We start from the raw sequence: 24,479 nt of genomic DNA, 5'->3' as shown, positions 1-24,479 counted from the left end.
TAATAGATCACAGATAACGTCAAAATGTGGTAAGAACAAATAAGTGGCACACGAGCCGTAGGCGAGTGTGTCACTGATGTCCTTACCACATTTTGACGTCTTCTGTGATCTATTACTGAACAGACGCACGGCAACTTGGAATCTATTTGTTTTATACAATGAACAGAAAGGAAACACAATAAACTTGCCTCGTAGCGCTTGACTGTACTGCTCCATTTGTGCCAGTTGAGGAATTTTCAAAGTCACCAACGCTACTTTCCGTGTTGGCTTCTTCTTTTCTTCTTTATCGTACTTGTAAACAGCTTCCCCTAAACTTTTACCGAGGCCTTCACTTGCTCAAAGCAGAATAATCGAGTAAATATTTTCAAAACTTTGAGCCTTTTCGTAGCGCTAACAGCTTTTTTGAAGATTTGTTCCAGTTTAGGCATTTTTTAATTGACAAGAACACTTTCGCCTTGGTTTCTTCTTTTTCTTGTTTGTAAACAGCTCCTGCTAAACTTTTCTCAGGGCCTTCATTGCTCAATTCGAAATAATCTCGCAAACATTTTCAAAACCGCGCGCCATGTTGGGCAAAACGAAGAGAACAATTTTTCCGTGACGTCATCCGTGTGTCTGTACTCTAATAGATCATGGGCAACGACCAATCACAGCGCGCGTAGCATTCAGTACATTGTATAATTTTACATAATCATGCATTTTAGTTATGAATATTTCTGTCGTAAGAAGTTAAATTTGTTTGGTCGTTGTTTGTGGTTCGATACCATTTTTTATAATCAGAGAGAGGCTTGTGTTTACTTATGTAATCATACAATCTCGTACGTAGAGTCCTCAAGCTCTTTTGCCAGCGGTTGCTCGCCAGGAGAGAGACAATCAGCCGCTGACCAAAGAGCCGGGGACTCTTGCTACGAATTGTTACAAATATAACGTAAGGAAGTTCAATGAGCTACAAAAACGACCTATGCTTACAATAGTTGCATGTACAAAAATATTAAACATTAAACTGCAATTTCGGGGTTTCTGTTAAAATAAATAACAAGCGAAATGAGGTATTACTTTGGATAGGAACAATAAGTTATCTGCAGATTTTCAGTCTCTGATTTTTGAGTCAGCTTTCTCCAACGTACAACGTACGCTATAATAGGAACGGCTAGCATCTCTGATCGCCTTTATGGCAAAGCGCTTCAAGGCAAAGCTACAAACTCTTCAGTTATAAAGCGAAATAAGTTACCACATAGGTAAGCGTAGCAAGCACAGTGAAAAGCAGAAAAAACACGTGATCCAACTTGACTGACACTTTCTGCCACGTGACCTCGTCCCCTTGTGCCTCCCAGACTCTCGGGGTGGTAATGCGGCCCCCTTCTCGTTCTGTTAGCTCGATGCCACCCATGGACGCGTCAGGTTTGATGACTGGCTTGCCTTGCACATCTGTATTAGAGGCATGAATTCGCTGGACAGTTCTGCCTTTCTTACAGCAGCAAGAGCTGTAGAAGTTCTGCAGCCATTCGGGCGGGGTTCCCTCCATGAAAAACACCTTCAGAACTAAGATATTGGCGAGTAGCACTAAGGCTATGAGGACCACAGTAGCCTGCAGACCGATTCCAAGGATGGGAACACCGTCGGAAGTCTCGGGGAGGAAAGATGGAATGAGAAGCAGAAATACTGTCATAGCCAATAGAATGGTGGTGACAAACCCGATCCTTTCCCCACTCTCCACGGGTATGAGGAAGCTTGTGAGGCCAAGGAACATAATCATAATACTGGGCAAGGTGAGGTAAAACAAGTGATACAGAGGTTTTCTTGTCATATGAAGTGTGTAGACAACTTCACTGAAGTCAAATGGACAACAGTCACCGTGGTCGGTGGTTTCGACGTTAGTGGCGATTCTATCTATTGTCCAGTCACCATTTGTAACAAACCGATCTGAAAAGTGAATGAAAGCAATTTTTAAGAAATGCAAATGAACTTAACTGACTTGGTGTCTTGTTTGATTTTAGTGGTGACTGGCCGAGACTGACTGCCTGCCTTCGGCTTGGCTACCTGGCTTGTTACTGACCCAAACAAGTAAAAACTTTGCACTTAGCCTCGCTGTCATAATGAGGTTCAAAGCAACTCGAAAATGGGCTAACATTGAGAGGGGTATCGAATGGTCTTTGCGAGCATGCGAGCAGTGTGTTTATTTTTAGCCCTATTGAGGTTCAGGGATGAACAATTGATTTCTTTTGTTTTATTCCCCCAAGCCTCGTAGCGAAGATAGAATTTTGATACATCGAAATTGCTCTATGCAGTCGATAAAACCAAGTATTCGTTTCCACTCCCGAGCAGCAGAAGAGTTTAAATGATACGAGTTTTAACTAGCGTTGTCATTTGAATACAGTACCCAGAACAATACTAGAGCAACATACATGTACAAAGTGACCAGGCAACGAATACTTACTGGTGAACTGACCACCACCTTTGGTGTCCTGAAATAATTTGATATTCATTCTGTCAATTCCGTACGTAAAAGATCCAAATCCCAGTTCACAGGACTGACTATCAAACGGCCATTCAGTGATATTCAATCCACAGTTCGCTTTAAATGTGGCTGGCCCGCTCCACACACAATTTCCATTGTTATCCACGGAAATTTCGGTCACAAATTTAGTTCTTCCTCCAGCAAGAGCAACGCTTTCGTCACCACTGAAAAGAGTAGAAAATACGAGTTGGCTTATAGCGATTAAAGAGTGGATTCCTCCCTTTTTTGTGTCCCCGTGAATTCTCCCTCAATAATTCCGGGCATATCATAGCTATGAAAGTGACACTTGAAGATCCAGATCTGTTTACTTTGAGACTTCAACGGAAAGAGAGACTTCACAACACGAGGGAACTTCGTCATGATTGCCAAACCGCAGCCATCTTGGATTTCTGAAAACTTTACTTAACCGCCAAAACTGACCAAATAATTATCGAGACCAACAGTAATTGATTAACAGACAACAGTAATTAATTGACCATTTCCATCTGTAAATTTTTTATATGGCAAAATAAATATTGTATTGTATTGTAACAGTAGAACTCAAAAATGAGCTTAAAACATAAAAGGTATTGTAAAGAAGGTAAATTTTCTTATTAAAACCATTTAGGGCAAAACTTGCCTGCCAAAAATTAGTAGTAATATAGGGACCACTGAGGCCGGGAAAATGCTGAGGAAATGCTGAGGAAAAGCTGAGGGAAAGCTGAGGCATCTCATTACAGTGCTGAGGCATCTCATTACAATGCTGAGGCATCTCATTACAGTGCTGAGGCATCTCATTACAGTGCTGAGGCCTCTCATTATTGTCCGTTAGGTGACATCATTATTTATTCTTACTACCAGGATTGGTTGTCTCTAAAAAACAAATGCGTTCATTGGTTACCTCTTTTTAAGGAGGCACTCTGATTGGTTATGTCGATGTCTATTGTTATGAAGGAATAAAACCGAACACACCAGCCATGGCGTCACTCCACCATTGGAATTTTAAGTGAAAAATAATTGCACTTTTATTTTAGTAGCGTATTTCAAGGTAAGAATTTTTATCGTTTACTAAGATGGACTTTTTATCAGCTTTACGTTCCTGCCAATCGGTTGAAGACTGGGAAACTTTAACTGGTTCTAATCCAATCCCGCACGAATTTCTACAAGAAGCACTTGATAGATATATGGAGTTAACAATCAATCCAATTAGTTTTGAGGTAAGCTACTTTAGCACTTCATTTTATTCCTTTAACATAACATAACATAGCTTCAGTAAGGCTTTAATCGTTTAAATAAAAATGCACACTTTCTTGCTATTTCCTTAGTTACCAGCTGAACTGCAGACTGATGGCGATCATGAGTTGTTGCAAGATTTAACAAGACCAACTGAATATAACGTAAGTTACCATTACAATCACCCTATGATAAACCAATTCTTAACTGTTTGACTATTTGTATTTTGTTGTGAATACTTGAATGTTTATTTATTTGTTTTTTTCTGTGCAGTTATTGGAAGAAATATTGGAGGAAATAAATTCCCCCGATGTTAACCTAACGGTAAGTGCACTTTCGCAATGGTTTTATTTTGTTTGCTTGTTTGTAAAAAAAATACCGTTACAATAGTTCAAACAGAATGTTTAAACGTTGACACTGCTTTGAGCATGCATGTCTGGAACGAAACCGTCACCAGACCATGAAATTTCTGGACATTTGTTATTTAGACTTTATTATTCATTTTATTTTATTTTATTTTATTTTTTTTTTCTATGCAGTCATTGGAAGAAATATTGGAGGAAACAAATTCCCCCGATGTTAACCTAACGGTAAGTGCACTTTCGCAATGGTTTTATTTTGTTTGCTTGTTTGTAAAAAAAATACCGTTACAATAGTTCAAACAGAATGTTTAAACGTTGACACTGCTTTGAGCATGCATGTCGTCACCAGACCATGAAATTTCTGGACATTTGTTATTGAGACTTTATGATTTATTTATTTTTTTCTGTGCAGTTATTGGAAGAAATATTGGAGGAAATAAATTCCCCCGATGTTAACCTAACGGTAAGTGCACTTTCGCAATGGTTTTATTTTGTTTGCTTGTTTGTAAAAATACCGTTACAATAGTTCAAACAGAATATTTAAACGGTGCAGACTACTTTACATGAACATACATGTCTGGAATGGAACCGTCACCAGACCATGAAATTTCTGGACATTTGTTATTGAGACTTTATTATTTTCAGAATGACCATTATTCATTCGCCCACTTAACTCCATCAAAAGTGGTAATTTGTTGTATTGTTTTTTGTAGATACCAGTACAGGATTGTAACAACAAAATCTCAAATCCATCCAATGGAACGATTGGTTTCCCACTTGAAGAGTGTGTAAGTTGTTTTTGTCTTTTTACCGCATGTGAAATGTGAAAGTAATATACACTGCTTTCGCTTATGTTTGTTGTTCTTTTGTTTTGTCGCGTCTTTTCCCACGAGAGATGTTTTCAGACACTACTTTACTAGAGTATTGTTCCCGACGGTTAATTATTAATCCTGTTATAGGTAATCGAAGAGGTTATCCAAGAAAGTAGTGGATTAAACGGAATGGATGTATGCATAGACCAACATAACGTAAGTACCCTGGTTGTTTTTACAATTGTGCGCTAGAGGATTTCGATTTGTCTACACTTTACTCTTTACAGTCATAATTGTATTTCCATTTCTAAGTTTAAACTAGACACCATTAAGGGATTAGTACATTCTTTGTCTGTGATGTATACGACAATAGTTTGTTAATCAATGTACACTCCATGTTCTTTCAGGACGGCAATTACCTATTACCACCTCAGTTAGAAACAGATGATTATGATGATCTTTTTAACCAGCTCACTAAGGAGGTTAGGCTGCCTTATTAATTTTATTTCATTCTCATTTTGTAATTGTTTTTTAATCACTACCTTCTACTGACTTGAAGTGGGACAATGTCTTTACCGAGTTAACGATCCTATTTACCATGCTTAAAGAAGTGATGATGAATAGATGGGTTATGTTGTAACTTTACTGTAAAGTTAACGGTATTGTTGTTGTCATTTTAGAACAACAATCAAGTAGGTGGTGGTCTAGAGCCGCGGGCCAAGAAAGCCAAAGTCTCCAACGAATGTACAACGTGTGGTAAAAGCTTTGCGAGAGTGGACAACCTAAAACGCCACATGTTAGTGCACACCAAGGTGAAAAATCATATCTGCCCTTCCTGCAACAAGGCTTTTGCACGTCCTGGAGACTTGATACGTCACAAGAAAAACGTCCATGATGGTGCACGTGCTCAACGAAGCTACAAATGTAAAACCTGTGGCGAGGAGTTTACGAACATGGCACCATTTCATGCCCACGTTAAAAAAAGTCACCAACCTGACAAGAGAGTTTCCAACGAAGAAGGTATGTTGTTACTTCTAACAATTAAATACTGAGGCTTAACAGCATTATAATTCTCAAGGTAACTGAACGCATGGCTTCGTTTCCGTTACCAATATAAGAAATATAGTTGATATTTGTAACATTATATTCTAGCTCCCAAACCAAAGAGGCCTAGACCATCTTCATCACATCAACCTTCACACGTGATTGGACCAAGCGCTGCGGGAGCAAGTTCCAGTTGGAATTCTGATCCGCACTCCGTGCCCGCTGATCTTCTACCGTCTGACGATCCTTCGCTAAGTCAAATGTATCAACAACACTGGCCCCAAATTCGCACACGTTTCAATCGTGGAAACCGTTTGTTGGATTGGTACAACTTTAGATTAACTTCGCTCGACCCTCAAGAACTTACTCGTCACACGCAACGAATTTTTCATGACCAGTCTACGGTCTTTAAGCTTAACATTTCGTTTGGATTCATTTTACGCAACAATGAAACGGGTGCCTTGCAGTACTACCATTCGTCAAACAACAATAATCAAGTCTTTGATAGTCCCTTCCAGATCCAAGCAGAGCACGACCTTGTTCAAGTAAACGAAGCTTTACAAGAATTTGACATCTTAGAATATGTGCGTCAACAACGTCCCAACTCGAAATGGATAGTAGATCAAGTTACCAATGCTACATTTTTCGTTACAAAGCTCCGTCTGCATCCCATTGGTAAAAGTTCACTATTGCCCTCTTTCATCGTTCACAACAGGGCAGTTGTAAGTCTGGAATGCGACAAGCATAGCGGTGTTCCTTACAACGACAACCTCTGTTTCTTTCGCTGTCTTGCTGTCCATAATGGCTGTCATACAAGGAATCTAGCAAGAGACACAAGCCACTACTTTCAAAAGTATATACAGAGCCCTTCATCACCTAAACCTTTTTGTGGAGTAACTCTACAAGAACTTCCAGAGCTCGAGAGACTTTTTGAAGTCAACATCTTTGTTTACACATTGGAGAAGGCCGAGGCAGATGGTGAATGTAGCGACTCCAGTTCTCAAGATTACTCCAGTTATCAGGATCCCTCCAACGTTCAGATAACTGCAAGACTTCTACAACGCTCTCACTCCAAATACAATAACACCATGTACTTGAACCTTTACAAGGACCATTTTAGCTATATCAGGAACATAAACCACTACTCTAAATCGTTTGCTTGCAGTAGATGTCGCAAAATGTGGAAGCACGTGGGCAAGCTTCACCGGCACGAGCGAACCTGTGACGCCCAAGTAAAGCTGAAGTTTCCTGGTGGCGCTTACAACTTACCTCCAACCATTTTCGATCAACTGGCGGATGAAGGCATATATGTTCCTGAGAATATGCGTTACTATCCTTACTTCGCCGTTTTCGATTTTGAGTGCTACCTCGATGAAGCGGACGTGAGACTCAAGAACACTGAAAAGCTACACTGGAAAAACAAGCACAAACCACTTAGTGTGAGTATCAACTCCAACGTCCCTGGGTTTGACAATCCCCATTGTATCGTTTCTAGTGGCAATGAAGGCGACTTGGTGAGTGAAATGGTTGAATATCTGGTCAACATAAGTCAATCAAGTTATCGCATTCTCGAGGAAGATTTCAAAGATGTTTTCGAAGAAATTGACAGTCGAGTGGAAGAGTATTGGGAAGCTCAGTTGATTGACGTGGAGATTGAAGAAGATGAAATGGTTAACGAAGCGATTGATCTCATGGCAAGTAGCCCAGAAATTGAGAACGAGGAAATGATTCAACCCGAAACAGAAGAAGACCGCGCCTTTGTAGATGATGAAGCTGACTACGAACAAAACCCATCGTTTTATCACCGCATCGATAATGAAGAGATAAACAATAACGCCTGTCAAGAAACTCTTTCAGATCCAGACACAAAAGAGGGAGATGAACAAATCATTCATCCTTTGTTGAGTTTAAAGGGTAAACTCTGGAGTTATCTTAAAACACTACCAGTCGTCGGATTTAACTCAGGGAATTATGACATTAACGCCGTCAAAGAATTTATTTTTCCGCATCTCGTCAAGTACGAACCGGTCGAATTTGCAATCAAGAGAAACCAGAACCATATGTCCGTGAAAACAGAAAATCTCAACTTCCTCGACATAACAAATTATCTGGCTCCGGGTTTCAGCTACGCACAGTTTTTAAAGGCTTACGAATGCGAAGACACTAAAGGCTTTTTCCCGTACGAGTGGATAGACGGTTTGGAAAAGTTGAAAGATACTTCTCTACCACCGCACGAAGCGTTCTATTCTTCGTTGAAAAACGAAAATATAACAGCAGAGGAATATCAGTACTGCCAACAAGTCTGGGAGGAGAATGACATGTCATCTTTCAAAGACTTTCTGGTTTGGTACAACAACCTCGACGTTGGACCGTTCGTCGAAGCAGTGGAGAAAATGAAAATGTTTTGGAGGAACCGTGAGATCGATATGTTGAAAGACGGTATCTCCGTTCCCGGACTGACAATGAAATATCTATTTTCTAACCTTCATCAATCGACCTATTTCAGTCTTTTCAATGAGAAGAATAAAGACTTATATCACCTGTTTAAAGACAACAACTGCGGAGGCCCCAGTATAATTTTTCATCGTTACCACGAAAAAGGAAAGACACAAATAAGGCAAAAAGAAATGCACGAGCATGGCAAGGAAGCGAAAGTTTGTGAGAACATTGTCGGATATGATGCCAATGCGTTATACTTGTGGGCTATCATGCAAGAAATGCCAACAGGATCTTACACTCGTCGAAGGGAAGAAAACAATTTTAAGAGAGAATTGTCAAGTAAAATGGCTGATGAATGGATTCAATGGGAAGCCGAGAAAAGAGGTATTAGAATTCGCTATCAGCTTAACCAAACAGAAAAGCGTATTGGGGTTCGTCAACTTCCAGTGGATGGATTTCACAAAGAGAGTCAAACGGTTTTCCAATTTCACGGATGCTACTGGCACGGGCATAGATGTCATTTAACTCAGGGAAAAGAAGTAAACGAAACACGCAAAAGGCCTATGGTGGAGCTCTATGATGAAACGAAGGCAAATACGAATTATATTAGGGACCAAGGATATCGGGTCGTTGAACTCTGGGAGTGTGAGTGGTTGAAAATGAAGAACACGAACAAAGATCTTCAGCGCTTTATTGCCACCAAATTACGCAGACCGTTTGATCGAGTCCATTCTCCTTCCCAGAAACAGATTCTGGAGGCAGTTATGACGGAGAAGATCTTCGGCTGTGTCCTCTGCGATATAGAAGTACCTGACTCTCTCAAGGATCATTTTTTAGAGATGTGTCCCATTTTCAAAAATACTGACATCTGCTCTGAGGATATTGGTGACCAAATGAAAGCGTATGCTATGCAACACAATATAATGCGGCGCCCCAGACGTAGCTTGATTGGGAGCATGAAAGGAGAGAAAATTCTTCTGGCCACACCATTGTTGAAGTGGTACTTGGAACATGGTCTCAAGGTTTCTCATGTGTACGAGATCATTGAATACACTCCAGAGCGATGTTTTGAGCCATTTGGCAATGCTGTCTCTGATGCACGTAGAGCAGGAGATGCTGACCCCTCAAAAGCCATAATTGCTGACACCATGAAATTGGTAAGAGCTAGTAGTAATACTACTACATCTACTGCTAATAATAAGAAATAAGTGTAACAATACTACTACTACTACTACTGCTGCCAAAAAGAAATAAGTATAATAATAATATTATTATTATTATTTTTACTAGGTCGGTAACTCATCTTATGGCCGTACTATCACCAACAAAGAGCGCCACAGGGAAGTTCGATTTTGCAGTGAAGCTTCTGTCCACCAGTTGATCAACACTCCATTTTTCAGAGAACTGGATCCCATAGACGAAGATACGTATGAAGTAAAATCTTTCAAGAAAGTCATTAAGTTAGATCTACCAATTCAAGTAGGTTTCTTCGTATACCAGTATGCCAAGCTAAGAATGTTACAATTTTACTTTGATTGCATTGATAAGTATCTCGACCGATCAGATTTTCAGTACTGTGAGATGGATACGGATAGTGCGTACATCGCAATCTCCGGAGAAAGTATAGAAAAGTTAGTAAAACCAGAGTTAACAACAGAGTTTCAGCAAGATAAAAAGAACTGGTTTCCTAGAACTGACACAGCAGAGCATAAAGCCTATGATAAGCGTACACCAGGATTATTTAAAGTAGAATGGGAAGGGGATGGGATCGTAGCACTCTGTTCGAAAACATACTACTGCTGGGGAAGTAAAGACAAGTTTTCCTGTAAAGGTGTCAACAAACGGACTAATGAAATTAACAAGGACAAATACATTAATGTTCTGTTGACTAAGCAGAGTGGATCAGGTACGAACAAAGGGTTTCGTGTTCTAAACAATACCGTATATACATATACACAAGTGCGAAATGCATTTTCGTATTTCTATCCTAAACGTAAAGTCTTGGAAGATGGGGTAACTACCCTTCCGTTAGACATTTAAGTATTGTAAATAGTAAATAGTTTCTTGCTTGTAAATAATTTCCACATTGTACATAGAGTTTCATTTCTCAGAAATATATATACTATTTTTTTTTTTTTTCTAAAGATTGTAGTTATAAATGGTTTGTAAATAAACAACGTTGGCTGAATTTAAACATGGTGTGATCTCTTTCTAGCAACGCGCACGACTTAAACACACGCGCTATCCCACGCACACCCTTGTGGAAAACACAGCTTAAATTGGCGTTTCTGGCGCTTTCAGCGTTTTTGGCTTGATAAATTAAGTTTTCCAAACAGTTTTGTTCAGTTGAAACCCGACTTTCGCAGAGATAACATGGTGCGGAGAAAATGTAAACATTGCCCAATTCTTGGCTGTGGATCTAAATTTTTAGTTCGATTAGCAGACCACTTAAGACAAGTACACGGGTTAACCGAGCTAGAACGCAAGTATTGGCTACAATTTGCGAAATTACAAAACACCAACGTGGTTCGCGTATATGACAAAGAGACTGAACCTAAAACGATTTTTCTATAAATGTGAGTGCATGCAGTTCAATTAGTCAGTTGTAAGCATGGACCCAAGATGGAAACATCCCTTCCCCGCTCTTGTTGCAGGACCGACCTGTTGTGGAAAAAGTCAGTTTGTTAAACGTTTACTAGAAGCAGGAGAAGACATGATTGAAGGTGCTCCTGAAAATATCATTTGGTGTTATGCCATTTACCAGCCCGCTTATGATGAAATGCTTAAAACTATTGCAAACATTACGTTCGTCGAAGGAGCGCCCGCTGATTTAGACTCGATGATAAACCCTTCCATAAGAAATCTTGTGGTCATTGATGATTTGATGCACGAATTGAGTAACGACCAGAGAATAACCAGTCTGTTTACTAAAGGTTGTCACCACCGAAACCTGAGTGTTATCTTTATTTTACAAAACATATTTCACCGCGGAAAAGAGCTGAGAGATATGAGTTTGAATTGTCATTACTTGGTACTGTTCAGGTCTCCGAGAGATAGCAGTCAGGTCAATCATTTAGCCAAGCAAATGTTTCCCGGCCATGTGAAATACATGCAGGAGGCGTTTCAAGATGCGACGAAACGTCCTTATTGTTATTTATTGTGTGATCTTAAACCGGAAACACCTAGCGACTTCCGGTTACGTAGCAACATCTTCCCTGGGGAGACGCAATGCGCCTATGTCAGAAAAGTATAAAAAGAGTGAACCATAGAGAAATGAATCAGTTGAGCATGGCCCAGCGACTGAGAAAGAACCACGACTTTTTGAAGCTCCTGGTAAAGTGTACACCCGCTCAACGTAAAGCCATTTTGAAAGTTGCCGACGACGCTTTAGTGAGAACCATTTGTGAGTGTGCTTTAAACGTTCTCAAAGGAACAGTGCCTGTCAGTAAACCAGCCAAGAAAAAGCTCTTAGTCCACAAGAAACCTCTGATTGCTCTCGCTGAAAAAAGTACACCACTCGAAAAGAAAAAGAAACTTTTGGTTCAACACGGGGGAAATTTTTTAAGTGTTTTATTACCGCCCGTGCTGCGTGTACTAACTTCAATCCTTACCTGAGGGATGAATCATACTCGGCGCATGGTTCTCGTTCCTGAGAACACACTGGAACGATTACAACAACGCCATCATATCTTAACACCACCCGTGACACAAACTCTGAAAAACTTGGACAGTGAAATGAGTGATATTTTATCTAGCAAAGAATTAGATAATGAGGCAAAGGCAAAACTGTATAATCAAGTGTTGCAGCGTTACCTGACTTATTATGATCAGCGAAAAGATCAACCCCTGCACGTAAAGCTGACAGCCGTCAAACCCACAGAAACACCCAAACCAGAGGAAAGTAAGGAATCTTCAGAGGAATCTGCTCCTGAAAAATCTGTCTCAACCGCCGTGGAGCAAGAAGTGATGAAAAGTGTACCCAAACTTTACAAGAACGGAGCGCGTCAATTGTTGGACAAAATGAAAGAAAATCGAGAGGTATTGGACTGGAATGATAAAGGAGAATTGGTGTACGAAAACAAACCGATTCCTGGCTCTCACGTGGTGGATTTGGTCAATGATATGCTGCGTCACCGAAAAGGCTTTGAGCCCGTGGGATGGTCGGTGTTTGCGAGGGGATTGGCCCGAATGAATGTACCAGAAAATCTAGTGCGTAATCCCCAGAGGCAGAGTGCTATTCGAGAGTTTAAAACAAGAGTGAGAAAAGAGACACCCGACAGTCCTTCCCGTTGGTTACCTACACCACCCACTACAAGCTCAGCCCCCGTGAAAAAGCAAAGACGAAGAGTTGAGAGCCCACGACCTCAGGCTGTGCGCTGGTTACGATTATAAGTCACGACAAGAGATATTTTTTACTGTTGTAAAACATCTTTATTTTGATCACTCAATAAAATACGTTTAAACTAAATTACATGGTGTGTTTATTGCGTTGTGCTATTGCTCTTTGTTCTTTTACGTCAGTGCGATATTTCGGAAGACTTAGAGGGAAGTGTTTCTCAATGAACCGTTTTACAAGAAAATCATTTCGACTTTTATTACTAGAAAATCGATGTACAATGGTGCTCATGTTAACTTGTCTAGAGCGAAATAAGGCGAAATATAAACAGTAATGCCCGCAAACCTTCGAGTTTACGCTTTGCAATGTCACAGTATTAAAAATCCAGCTACTAGAATTATTATTCAGAAAGCTTGTAAATGTTCTTGAATAATTGCTTGGAGGCAATCCGTAAGAATCGAAAAATTCTCCCTCTCGGTCCTTGGTGAAATAAAATGCAAGCCAGTGCGATCCAGGTTTGTCACTGGTATCCACATTAGCGATAAACAGAGCTGGGTAAGACGAAACACTTGTAGGTAGTTTGTCTGAAGGGTAGACTCCTTGAAACACGCCTCTGGTATATCTATCCTTTCTCAAAATGAGCGTCAGCTGAACGGTATCCATGTTAGCTAGTTTGTAAAGTCGTACAGAACGTTTCGGTTTGCGTCAATCTCAATCACGTTTTGAAATTCGGCGTAGATGATGAGGTTGACTGTATTGGCGAGTGGTTGAGCGAAGTGAAGTTCTACTCGCAGGTTACCTTGTTTTATAAGCTCAAAATGGTCTCCCGGACAGTGATCTGGGGTCAAATCAAATGCAAATAAGGTGTATCCCTGACCGTAATCGCTTCTTGTCACCTGATTGCCCGTATCCTGGGAAAGCTTTGCAATACCGGAGAAAAGGCTTTGAAAGCCAGCTATGAAATTCTGACCACCAGCCTCGTCAAATTTCAGAAACAGAGGTTTTCTCGGTATCTGTTCACCGTCCACATACACTCCTACTTGGGTTAAGTTGTGGTGCTTGAAGTCAAAGGGATTGGTGCGGTAACTCCCGTTGTAAGCTTCTGTATCCACTAATCCCAGTACTATACGCTTGGGAATTTGCCCCAGAAAGATGTTATCCGGGCTGAAAGTAGGGAAACCTCCGGGAATAGAGAGGACTTTGCAATCGACCCGGCGTATTGGGTACTTGGCAGTCGCTTGTTTCAATGCGACCGCATGCCATAGACTGATGGCGGGTGCTACTTTCACCTTCCTTACATATAAGATGGCCTGTGTAATAACCACCATGTGATTAGCTCCGCCGGCTGATGAGACTAGGCAGAAAGAATTTTTGGCTCTATTGAGCTTTAGCCTTAGATTAACTCCGTTTAAAATCAAACGATCTTGGAAGAAAATATCGCTGTGGATAGGGCCTATCATATCCACCGTGTTGCTGGTCTTTGTAAATGCATAGCGAGCTTTCAAACCCATGTTAGCATCATCATCGTCGGCCACAGGGTTGACAGTATTCATCTTGCCTGGGGTATCTTTGTAAAACAACGACATTGTTAGTTGACTCGATTTTGCATCTTCTCCGTAGTTCAGCAATGTTTCAATCATCGCACGATATGGATAAGTATTAGTCGACGGGGAAATTAACCGCTCGTTCAAAGAAACATCCACTTGTGAAAACAGGGAATGCAAAAATAGGTTCACAGGTCCAACTTGCTCGTTCGGGTCTAAAGCAGTACCGTTTGCTTTGGTGATCTTAGCCTTCACATACAGTTGTGTTCTTGCTAAATCCAGATATTCTTCTCCGGACCCAGATACATTAAATTCTATAGGACCAGTCTCGGTAATGTTGCTGAGGGGGTGATACTCAATCCATTGCCCCTTGCTAATAGAAGTTTGCGTTGAAGGGATGCTAAACAAATCCAGTTCTGATTTACTACACTCGTTTGATTCGTGATGAACAAAGGCCATTTTACTTTAAGAGTGAATACTTCTCTTCGGGTTTCTTCTTTTGCTGCGGAGATGTTTTCCGTTTCTTGTCTGGAGGCGAACTGTTTTTTGCCGGTTGCGCTTTCCTTTTTGTACCTTTTCGGCCACTCCCTGATTGCGAGGAATTCTGGGACATCATGTCACCTAGAGCTTGTTTTGCCTGTTTGCTGACTGCGGTTTTAACATCATCTCCATCCAGAACATCTTGAGCCACTTGGGCTCCAGTTTGTAATGCCTTTGTGCCCAGTATTTTAGCACCTTGTTGTAAATGAGGCATCGCCCAACGAAACAGACCTTTAAATATGGAACCTAAGCCATATCCCTGCTGAAATCGAGCACCGTGAAAAGCTGGTAGATTTCCTCCTTTTTGCTTAGCTTGGTTTAAATAGTATTCTTCGTACAACTTGTGATTTGGAGTATAAAGTTTCTTCATCGTGTTTAAAAATTCGCGGGTCTACTCTGTCGAAAATGAAGTGTAAGCAACACTTTCCCAAGCTCAAATGGCACTGATTCTCCTGTGTCGCGCTTTATATTGACTTCGATCGTTTCAAACTCTCTTCTGCTGACAGGTAAGTAGTGCGGGCGCTCAAATGACTTGCTGACACGTCGACCATCATCACCTTCCACGGGAACAATTCGAAGCAACGGAACCAGAGCATCTCCAACGAGTTGTGCTTGTACAATGTCACAGTAGACATAAAGATCGTGAAACCCTTGTTCCAAATCTGCTTCTCTCTCAGCGACAGAAGTGCTTGAAATCCGAGTATTAGAAGAGAACCCGAGTATTTGCCCGATGTCAGAAAAATACACTTCGGCGCTATTTTGTAAGTGAACAGTCACTTTTCGGTTTAGGGTATCAAAGGAAAATTGCACATCGTCTTTGAAGCGATCATCCTTACTGACCACTTCGTTCATCTTAGCTATAACATCGGTGATAGACGAGTAATGTCCCGGTGGAACTATCAAAGCTTCCCACACACCGTCTAATTCTTGGTTGCGGAGATAAAATCGATTTCGGAAATCGCCTTGAATGTTATTCCAACTATGTGGATAATGAATGTCGGTTAAAGCCACTTCCCAGTCACCCGATAAAATGATGGTTTGAGGCAAACCTACTCTATACTCGGATAAGGTATTCTTTGGAAATTTATCGAGACTACTATTGCTAGGGAGATGGAGATAAAACTGTGTTACCTCCATCGTGTCCTGGGTTGAAATGAAATTTCTACTCGGGGTATTCTTAATTTAAAAGAGATCACGCAACAACCAAACATACATTTTCAGTTTTTCTTTTATTCATGAAACACAAAGCCTTTACATTACAATTTTGAGATATCACTTTCAGCAACCCAGCTGTTAAACTTGTCTGGGTATCCTTTCCATTTCACAAAATATTCTATCAATCCTTTGCGTTTTCGCTTACGCAAAACTTTTTCAACTCGGTAGACATCATCGTTCTTAAGGACTTTTTGTAATTCCGCTTCGTAAAATGTTCCATCCAAGATTTCACCTGCGTCATCTTTTAGTTTATAAACGGGCACTTGCCGCACCATTCGTTGGTAGACCGTAAAAATTTCCTCTGTAAAATTAGGGAGGTAAGACTTTTCAAACATTCGCTTCACTTTGCTTATCCTAACGCGATCTCCCACTTGAAGTTTAAATCGCACACGCTTGTCAACATCATTGCCGTACAAAGTATCCCACACTTTAGCCTCATTGGTTTTAGTCACCTGACTTGGTTTCATCTTAATGCTACGATGGTAGGTGTTATTGTAAGAGTTAACCAACTTAGGTAACACATCGATGTAGGTAAGAGTGTTTTTAGCTGTGAAGTACTTGTACATCTTGTTCTTAAATGTACGGCTGAAACGCTCCACCACTGACGCTTTTAGCCCAGAGTTGACGGTAAAAAAGTCAATGTTCTTCTCGCGCAGAAAGTTTTGAAACAGCCGGTTTAGAAATTCAGTACCCTGATCCGTTTGAAGCTTGTTTGGCTTACGACCCGAAGATAAAATCGTCCGAAAAGCTTTGACTAGTTCTTGGCCTTGTTTTGTCTTTAAAGGCACCACCCAAGCGTACTTGCTAAAGATGTCTATACACGTCAGTAGGTATTTATATCCCTTGTTGTAACGGCTTAAATTTTGAACATCGACCAGATCTGCTTGAAATTGTGCATCAACACCAGGAACAATGACGCGACTTCTCTTGTAGTGTCTTCGCGCGGGTTTATGAAGCGTGTAAACATCTTGTTGACTCAACCAATCTTGAACTTTTTTCCGAGAAATCTTATTCTTTCCTTTTTCTTTGACTGCTCGGTACACAGCATCTAAACCACCGAAACTTGCGGGTTGACTTGGGTCGAGATAAATGCTGGACAGCGTTTTCTCCATCGCAAAATTCAGAGTTTTGAACAATCACTTGACCCCCGCAACAAGCCAATACGCAACGAATACGGTTAAAAATGCGTTCTAATACCAAAGAGGGTGAAGATGGCCAGCAACCCATTACTAGTGACTTCTGCAAAGGTTGAACCTCTAATGACTGTTCCTATAGCGAGGTTCATTTATATAGTTATTCTCTTCTATCTGGATAAGAATGGGAATGAGAAAATCAAACAGTTGTTCCCATTCTTCCTCGGTCAACCCCACTTGCTCCGTAAAACTTAAAAACATAAGCAGCCTTCCCCAATTAACGTCGGAAAAGACTTCTGAATGGAGAGCCTTTAACTTGTAAAGCATAGAGCCCGGTAGATTGCAAAATTCTTCTCTAAGTAAAACTATTTCACTTGGAAGAATACTTATATGTTTTGCCAATAAACGGTAGCGATAAAATTGGATACGAAGCGAGGAACCCTCTAGAGTCATGTTAACTACAATAGAGACAAGCACACACTGACTTGAAAGTAACTCATAAACACACTTTATTGTTTTAAACAAACAGCTTGTTTTGCATTTCGTTAATTACAAAATCTATGTTCATTGGTTCTTCTTGTTTTCTGACAATGGTTTCAGGGCATTGTGCTTCGACTTGGCTGTCCATTTCATAACCACTGGAATCTTTCCATTTGAGACCACTGGGACCGTAGTAAATGGCATACAGAATGCGTTCTTGTAGTTGCTTTGCTTGAACGATCTCGCCACAATCCTCAAATTCCAGTGACGTGAGATACATGCTGGTCCAAGGAAACTTTGGCAGCTCGTTAAGGTACGTTTTCCACGACTTTCCCAGCTTAAAGCCAAGCGCACCGCATACACTCTCGGCGGTTTTTAGGACCAGATTCAGATCAATGTTCTCGACCACATCATCGTGGTAATACATCCAAGCATCTTCACTGTCCATCATAACACACGAGTGTTGTCTTTGACTTGGGTGGTGAATAGCGCACCCATTACAGCGATTTAGTTTTTCTTCTTGGATAAGAGCGTCAAACAACGCAGCGTAAGTGAGCTGGAACACATGACCAACAAGACTTGCTATCTTCTGCCTTTGGATTTGTTCCACTTCGTCTACTGTCAGAAGAGGTTTAGGGGTCGATTCGACTTGAACGTTTGGAACCATCCTAAATTAATACAATCGAAGAAAAAAGCAGTAGGACTATGAAATTCCAATGGTGGAGTGACGCCATGGCTGGTGTGTTCGGTTTTATTCCTTCATAACAATAGACATCGACATAACCAATCAGAGTGCCTCCTTAAAAAGAGGTAACCAATGAACGCATTTGTTTTTTAGAGACAACCAATCCTGGTAGTAAGAATAAATAATGATGTCACCTAACGGACAATAATGAGATGCCTCAGCACTGTAATGAGATGCCTCAGCACTGTAATGAGATGCCTCAGCATTGTAATGAGATGCCTCAGCACTGTAATGAGATGCCTCAGCTTTCCCTCAGCTTTTCCTCAGCATTTCCTCAGCATTTTCCCGGCCTCAGTGGTCCCTATATTACTACTAAAATTGTTTGCCATGGTAACAGAAAATTCGGTCAGTACTAACCTACTCTACATCAAATTGTTACCAGATGAACACAAACGAGCAACTAGAAATGGTGATATCAACAATCACATTGCTGAGCACCATTTACAAACGAACCACAGAATCGACTGGGACTCTGCCAAGTGCATTACCTACTGTACAAATTACTATCAACGACTCACTCTGGAAAGCTGGTTTACTAACTTAGAACAAACGCCACCCAACCGTTGCCTACAACTACCTGCACCATACAAACGACTTATTGACAACAACAACGAAACAAACAAACAATAGACATTTTACTAACAATAGACCCACGGACTTTTTGACTAACAAAAGACGGATCGAAACGCACCAATCACTTTTTACAGTCTTCACAGCCAATAACATCACGGCTCACTGACAAACGCCCAATAACATCTGGACTTCGTTGACCAATCAGGTTAACAACCAGAGACGTATATACCACCTACTGACGTTCCACAATTCACTTGACTCTGAAGATGACTTCCGCTCAGGTTGTCGAAACGTCAGTCAAAGTCACCACAAACAGTCCTTCTCAGGACTACACTCACCCAGATGATCATAATTTACGTACTTATGACATGACTCCTGGGTTCAAACCATTTACAATTTTAGATGAATTTCTGGAAAGGACACGAAATGGCGTTTGCTCAAATATTAACACTTACTTGTTGAAAAGCGATATATCTGGAACCCAGACCTCATCCGGTAGAAACTGCACCCGGCTCATTCCCCCAAAGTCTTGAGAGTTCCATTTAAGAAATTCATTCTTCCAAGTCTGTTAAGTTAGAAAGAGTCAAGTTGAAAGTCTCAGTTGGCTCCAGAGAGTAAGAGGTTACTTTTAATAAGGCGCAAGGAAAGGATTTTTGACGAATAACAACAATGACCTGAAGTAAATCTGATTTCCGACTTACCTGTATTATCCAAGTATCCAAAATAACTATCTGTTCTCTGGTGTCCTGTAAAAATAAGGAAATATGGCGTACAATCATTGACGTGTTTGCCGTACCAATAAGTCAGTGTTTGCTATGGGCGACGATCATTATCATCATCATCATTGTCAACATCTCTAACCTCGTTCCCAGGGTAGAGAGGATCCTGGGAACGACGTTCAACCATCACCATCATCATTGTCGTCATCATCACCATCGTTATCTTGATCAATATCACCATCATTACCATCATCATCATCATCATCATCATCATCATCATTATCACCACCATAACCAGCACCACCAACATCGTCATTATTATCATCATCATCATCATCGTCGTCATCATCATCATCATCATCATCATCATTATTATCATCTTTCGTCGGCACTTCTTCGATAGGGCAGGGGTTTTGTTGCATTTTATTTGAGCTGGCTCTGTTGCTGGTTTCATATAGAACTGCTACACCGTGCTGACCAGTGCCAATAAGAACGAAACAGCCGTCCACGGTTGCAGCCCTGTTTTGTCGGTTTCTGTCACGTTGTTGTCTCGCAAAGTCAACTCTTTCACGTAGTATCAGCCTTGCAGTTTGTTACTTCTTCGATGACTATTCCCTCATAGAAAATTCAACCTCGTAATCGAATTTTTTCTCAGATGGCACGTGAATAGTACGAAGACGTTGAATTTTTAATTCAGTTCTCTGTCGTCTGTAAGTAGCCCCTACTACAGCTTATTTTAGTATCCTCTGGTCATTCTTCACCATGCAACCATTAACCAAACCAACATACATGGTAAGTTCTTGCATGTTCTAGTACAATATCTGAATTTCACTGTCAAAAGGTCAGCGCAATTTCTTACGATTTCTTAAAAAAGAAGAAGCAAGAACACATTTCAGAGTGCATGCCGGTCGATGTACAGCCACAAACGTTATACCAGTTTCAATTGAGTTTATTCAGTAAAGTGGCTTGTGAAAAAATGACCATCTTGATAGCAAATTTTTTTTTCAAATTCCCTCACTCCACGACGGTGCGCCCTTTTAGTATTCTGTTTGAAGTCTATTATCATTACAACAAATTGTAAAGGGTGTGTGATATTCTTTAATATAAGCATACTCACAACTTTTACAAGTCTGCTAATTTTCATGCCAAATGACACCTCCACTGTACCATTGCCTAAACTAGGACGGACGGTCTTGTCATAGTCGTCCAGCAGATGGGCGCGGATCAGATGTTCAAAGGATTTGTTAGATCCACCTAAGACGCCTTTAAAAAAGAACGGAAAATAAGTAACCTTATAATCAATAGCGAGTACGTAGTTCTCGCAGAATTGACTGAATTGACCTTGAGGTTAAAAGGTCTAACCGCAACTGGACAGTAGAATTAACAACGACAACATGACTTTTGCTTTTGACATAAGTTCGTCTAACAGCTGAAGTTCTAATCGAAAAGTGTTACACACTAAATTGCACGCCTTCTCCAGGCTAAACATTTGTCTGTCAAGTTAGACAGATTGTTAGAGACATTCAAAGTGAGACTTTTAAGTGTTAATGAACGGCTAGTGCCGCGACGGCGTACTGAATTACAGTTGACAAAGGACTCCGGCACAGTTAAATATTAATAACTGAAAAGTTTGGCTATTCATACACTGAACGGAGACGATCCACAAAAGGTTTATAGGTAAACAACAATATACAAACTGAACAAGTTATTGATTAATCCCATTTAATACTCTGAAAGACGCAATTACCGAACGGGAGCCATTGCCGGAGTTTAATTTAAAACGGAGTCCTATTTACTTGGATCAACACTTCTGAAATTCTCTGCTGATATACCTAGGACGATAATTGAAATATATATTTCCTTGAATAGCTACCGTCGGCTTTTCTTATTTTTTTTCCTTCAGTAGCGAGCGTGATAAGGCAACTTATTCTAACGTATAGTGTGACTACAGAGAGACGTACAAATATAAAGTTTTTAAGATCTTTTCAACAACTTAGGTGAATTAATGAAAAGCTAAAACGTAACTAAGGATACCTTTGCTGTAACAAATCGTAATATGATAAAACCAATAAATAAACTCATGACCATAAACTCCAATAGATAATTGGATAAATAGGAAACTTCTCCTTCATTATTCGAATCTGACAAACATAAATATTGCCAAAATTCCCCCAACATACGCCCTACCTTCGACGTCCTCGTCGAGCAAAATAAGTAACACTTAATTTAATTTGTTGTCTAAAACCGAACGGAGAAATGTCAATTCCCTGATGAAGTTAAGGCTAGACTGATTAATAAATTTAACTTATTGCATGTGCAATAATGACTGCGAACAATGCGTTTAAATATTAGCTAATAAAAAAATCAGTGGTTAATATGTCGGGCAACTAGTGGTTAAAGGCGAAAAACAACAAAATTTTATAATTCGTGTATTACACTATTTCCAGTCTAGTCAAATGCGGACGCTCCCTCAATCGCTAACAGCCTTCGTCTGGACACCAGGCAAGATTGGCCTAAGCGAGAAGACTTTCGGAAACATCTTGTGGCCATCATTGCCAAAATGTAGAACTAATCTGGCGTTTTAAGAACAGTTTCTTGCCGGTCATGTCATTTAGAAATTGCAACCACTCGATATTATATTCAGAGTTTTATGTCCAGTTCTAAACACACAATTGCAACCCAGTTCCTTATTAGTGATATGTACTTTTGTCCTTTCGAACAATAATGTAAATTTACCGAAATTCGCCTTTTACTAATTCGCCTTCACAATTGTATAATCTGGCTTAGTCCAAAGCAGGTGGGTTTTTTTCTGAATAGAAATATTTTACTATCTCGTAACAAGGTAGACTTGCATTTAATGCAATCTGGTGACTTTAAATAGGCCGCGCATATTTATTCTTTCAGGATTCAACTCGCTGAGCTAAAATCTCTCAATTGCACAGACAAGTCATTAGTCAGTAACGTAATGCTCTATTCAAATACTTTTTATTTTCTTTATAAAAAGAAACATTCCCATCTGAATTTAATGATGAAAATAAGCAAAAAAATACGACGTTTCGAAGCCATCATGACTTCATTTTCAAGGTTGTAAAAAAGTGACAGTTGCTGAAGCAATTTTAATGCTGAAAAAAATTGGCTAGAATATATTTTAAGAACCGTCGAAGGTGTCAATGACTTCATTTTCATCTGAATTTACACTTTATTAAACAAAATCCTCCGAAAAATAATTTCAACCTTCAATTTACATCTGTAGCCGGCGTTTTAAAACCAGAAAATCTGGATTCACGAGTATCCATGGCATTTTATTCCTTTGAGAGTAGTTGCAAGTGTAATTACACTTGGTTTAAGAAATAGCTTTTCAAAAGGATTAACTAGCATGGATAATTCCCAAAAGAATAAAAAGATGTGCTCCAAAAAGTTGAATGCTTTGTTTTACCTTTCTAAGAACGGAAAGTTAAAGGCATAATTAAGGTTCCAAAATTAAAGAACAGCGCTACGACGTACTGGAATGGTTAGTTTTGGACCTTAATACGGTCCGACTTATTAGAATGCGTATGTTCTCCCTATCCCTCAAGCTCCTTTAACAACAATCGCATTCGGGGTTTTTTATTTTTACTTTTCGTTTCTTCAAATAAAATAAATCATGAATTTTCGTTTTGAACAAATAGGAAATATTGCTCAACATCTTTCACTTGAATGGTCACAAAATGTTTCATCGCCGAATCCACCAACGGCAACGTTATTTATATACACAACTGCTCCATTCATGATTTTAGTTTTGTTTACTTAAGGCTCGTCGTTGTCTTGTCATAAGTCGCTGACTTATGCTTGTTTTGATTCGAATCGTTGACAACTTATTCAAAGTCAAATCAGTATATTTAGTTCTTTTTGTTACCAAGTACACTGCAAGTACTATTCTCTTGATAAGAAATATTTCGGCTATGCTTTACTTACTAAGTTTTTCTGAGGGAATACTGATATCGCAAATCGCTCATACTCCCAATACGTTCGACAACTATGTAGTCAACGCAGTTGCCCATGATTTCATAAAATTTTTGTATCCTGAACTTGTGTACAAATCGAACGGTGTATGCATCGCCACAAGCAAGAATATAATGAAGTTAATTTTCACTTATTTCAACCAGTACACTTACTTGTCGTATATAATCCTTGTAAACACAAAATGACAACAAGATAGTACATCTCGGCGCCAGAGAATTGTTTGGATTAGTTATAAAGATCCGTGCTGTAAACGTTAAACGTCGTTCATCGAATGCTACGCTTGAATGAAGAACTAACGTCTGTACTAATGTTTTACATAATCTTCCATTCAACATCCAAACAAAACTTTCAAGCTGTGACGTCAAATTGTTCCTTGTGTATTAATTAATCACGTAAAAAGCATAAACTGCAAATACTATAACAATGTTTTCCAGCAGAAGTCAGTCAACACCATATAAAGTGTTCCTTTGGAAACAAAACTTGGCGAAAACATCTCATTCAAATTGTCTTTCGGCCGAGGGAAACAATTCACGTAGTGTTGCCAAAATAGGCTGTAATTTTTGTCGCACTATTTGGCGAAATTAAAATAACGCTGTGCTATATATCGCTTGGAAGGTTTCTTCAGTAATTTTGAAAAGCCTTGGCTGCTTCATCAGTACCTATCCAATTAGATCTATTGTTTCAAAAAAGACACAATTTAAAATTACAGAGAAAACATTACATCATTTAACACATTACGAAGCTTTGAAGCCCCAGGTTATTTGCATGGGGTTGTTACCACAACAAACAGAGGGTGTTGGGTGGAGAC

The 24,479-nt window shown here is 39.9% G+C and overlaps 2 protein-coding genes across 5 annotated transcripts; one reads left to right on the top strand and one right to left on the bottom strand.

Annotated features, from left to right (window-relative positions):
- Nucleotides 1-146: 146 nt before the first annotated feature.
- Nucleotides 147-24,016, bottom strand: LOC146475359 (neuronal acetylcholine receptor subunit beta-3-like). Its single transcript, XM_085115773.1, has 6 exons — nucleotides 23,824-24,016; nucleotides 20,787-20,932; nucleotides 19,652-19,696; nucleotides 19,406-19,515; nucleotides 2,435-2,679; nucleotides 147-1,920 (listed from the first exon to the last, which is right to left on the bottom strand). Exons 1-6 carry the CDS (start codon nucleotides 23,870-23,872, stop codon nucleotides 1,208-1,210), a joined length of 1,308 nt encoding a protein of 435 aa, XP_084971899.1. The 5' UTR covers nucleotides 23,873-24,016; the 3' UTR covers nucleotides 147-1,207.
- LOC146475360 (uncharacterized) lies at nucleotides 3,247-10,562 on the top strand. Of its 4 annotated transcripts, XM_085115756.1 has the most exons (12): nucleotides 3,247-3,432; nucleotides 3,470-3,711; nucleotides 3,820-3,891; nucleotides 4,001-4,051; nucleotides 4,267-4,317; nucleotides 4,502-4,552; nucleotides 4,803-4,877; nucleotides 5,049-5,117; nucleotides 5,309-5,383; nucleotides 5,582-5,921; nucleotides 6,054-9,541; nucleotides 9,675-10,562. In XM_085115756.1, the coding sequence occupies exons 2-12, from the start codon at nucleotides 3,568-3,570 to the stop codon at nucleotides 10,422-10,424; spliced, it is 5,166 nt and encodes a 1,721-aa protein (XP_084971882.1). In that variant the 5' UTR covers nucleotides 3,247-3,432; nucleotides 3,470-3,567; the 3' UTR covers nucleotides 10,425-10,562. The 4 variants fall into 4 exon arrangements, with proteins under 4 accessions (XP_084971882.1, XP_084971881.1, XP_084971883.1 ...); XM_085115755.1 differs by having other exon boundaries at nucleotides 3,247-3,711; XM_085115757.1 differs by lacking the exon at nucleotides 4,267-4,317 and having other exon boundaries at nucleotides 3,247-3,711.
- Nucleotides 24,017-24,479: the final 463 nt, after the last annotated feature.

This window comes from Pavona decussata, unplaced genomic scaffold, assembly GCF_977016875.1.
Source record: "Pavona decussata unplaced genomic scaffold, jaPavDecu1.1 SCAFFOLD_84, whole genome shotgun sequence".
NCBI classification, from domain to species: Eukaryota; Metazoa; Cnidaria; class Anthozoa; order Scleractinia; family Agariciidae; genus Pavona; species Pavona decussata.
This window is presented reverse-complemented; position numbering and strand designations above follow the sequence as displayed.

Bases quoted from the DNA above. Each gene is read 5' to 3' on its own strand.
- LOC146475360 (XM_085115756.1), top strand. From the start codon at position 3,568: ATGGACTTTTTATCAGCTTTACGTTCCTGCCAATCGGTTGAAGACTGG. The intron at 3,712-3,819 runs GTAAGCTACTTT...CTATTTCCTTAG, and splicing joins TCAATCCAATTAGTTTTGAG to TTACCAGCTGAACTGCAGAC. The intron at 5,118-5,308 runs GTAAGTACCCTG...ATGTTCTTTCAG, and splicing joins TATGCATAGACCAACATAAC to GACGGCAATTACCTATTACC.
- LOC146475359 (XM_085115773.1), bottom strand. From the start codon at position 23,872: ATGTACTATCTTGTTGTCATTTTGTGTTTACAAGGATTATATACGACA. The intron at 20,933-23,823 runs GTAAGTGTACTG...TCTTTTTTAAAG, and splicing joins ACAAGGATTATATACGACAA to GCGTCTTAGGTGGATCTAAC. The intron at 19,697-20,786 runs GTGAGTATGCTT...TTATTTTTACAG, and splicing joins TTAGCAGACTTGTAAAAGTT to GACACCAGAGAACAGATAGT.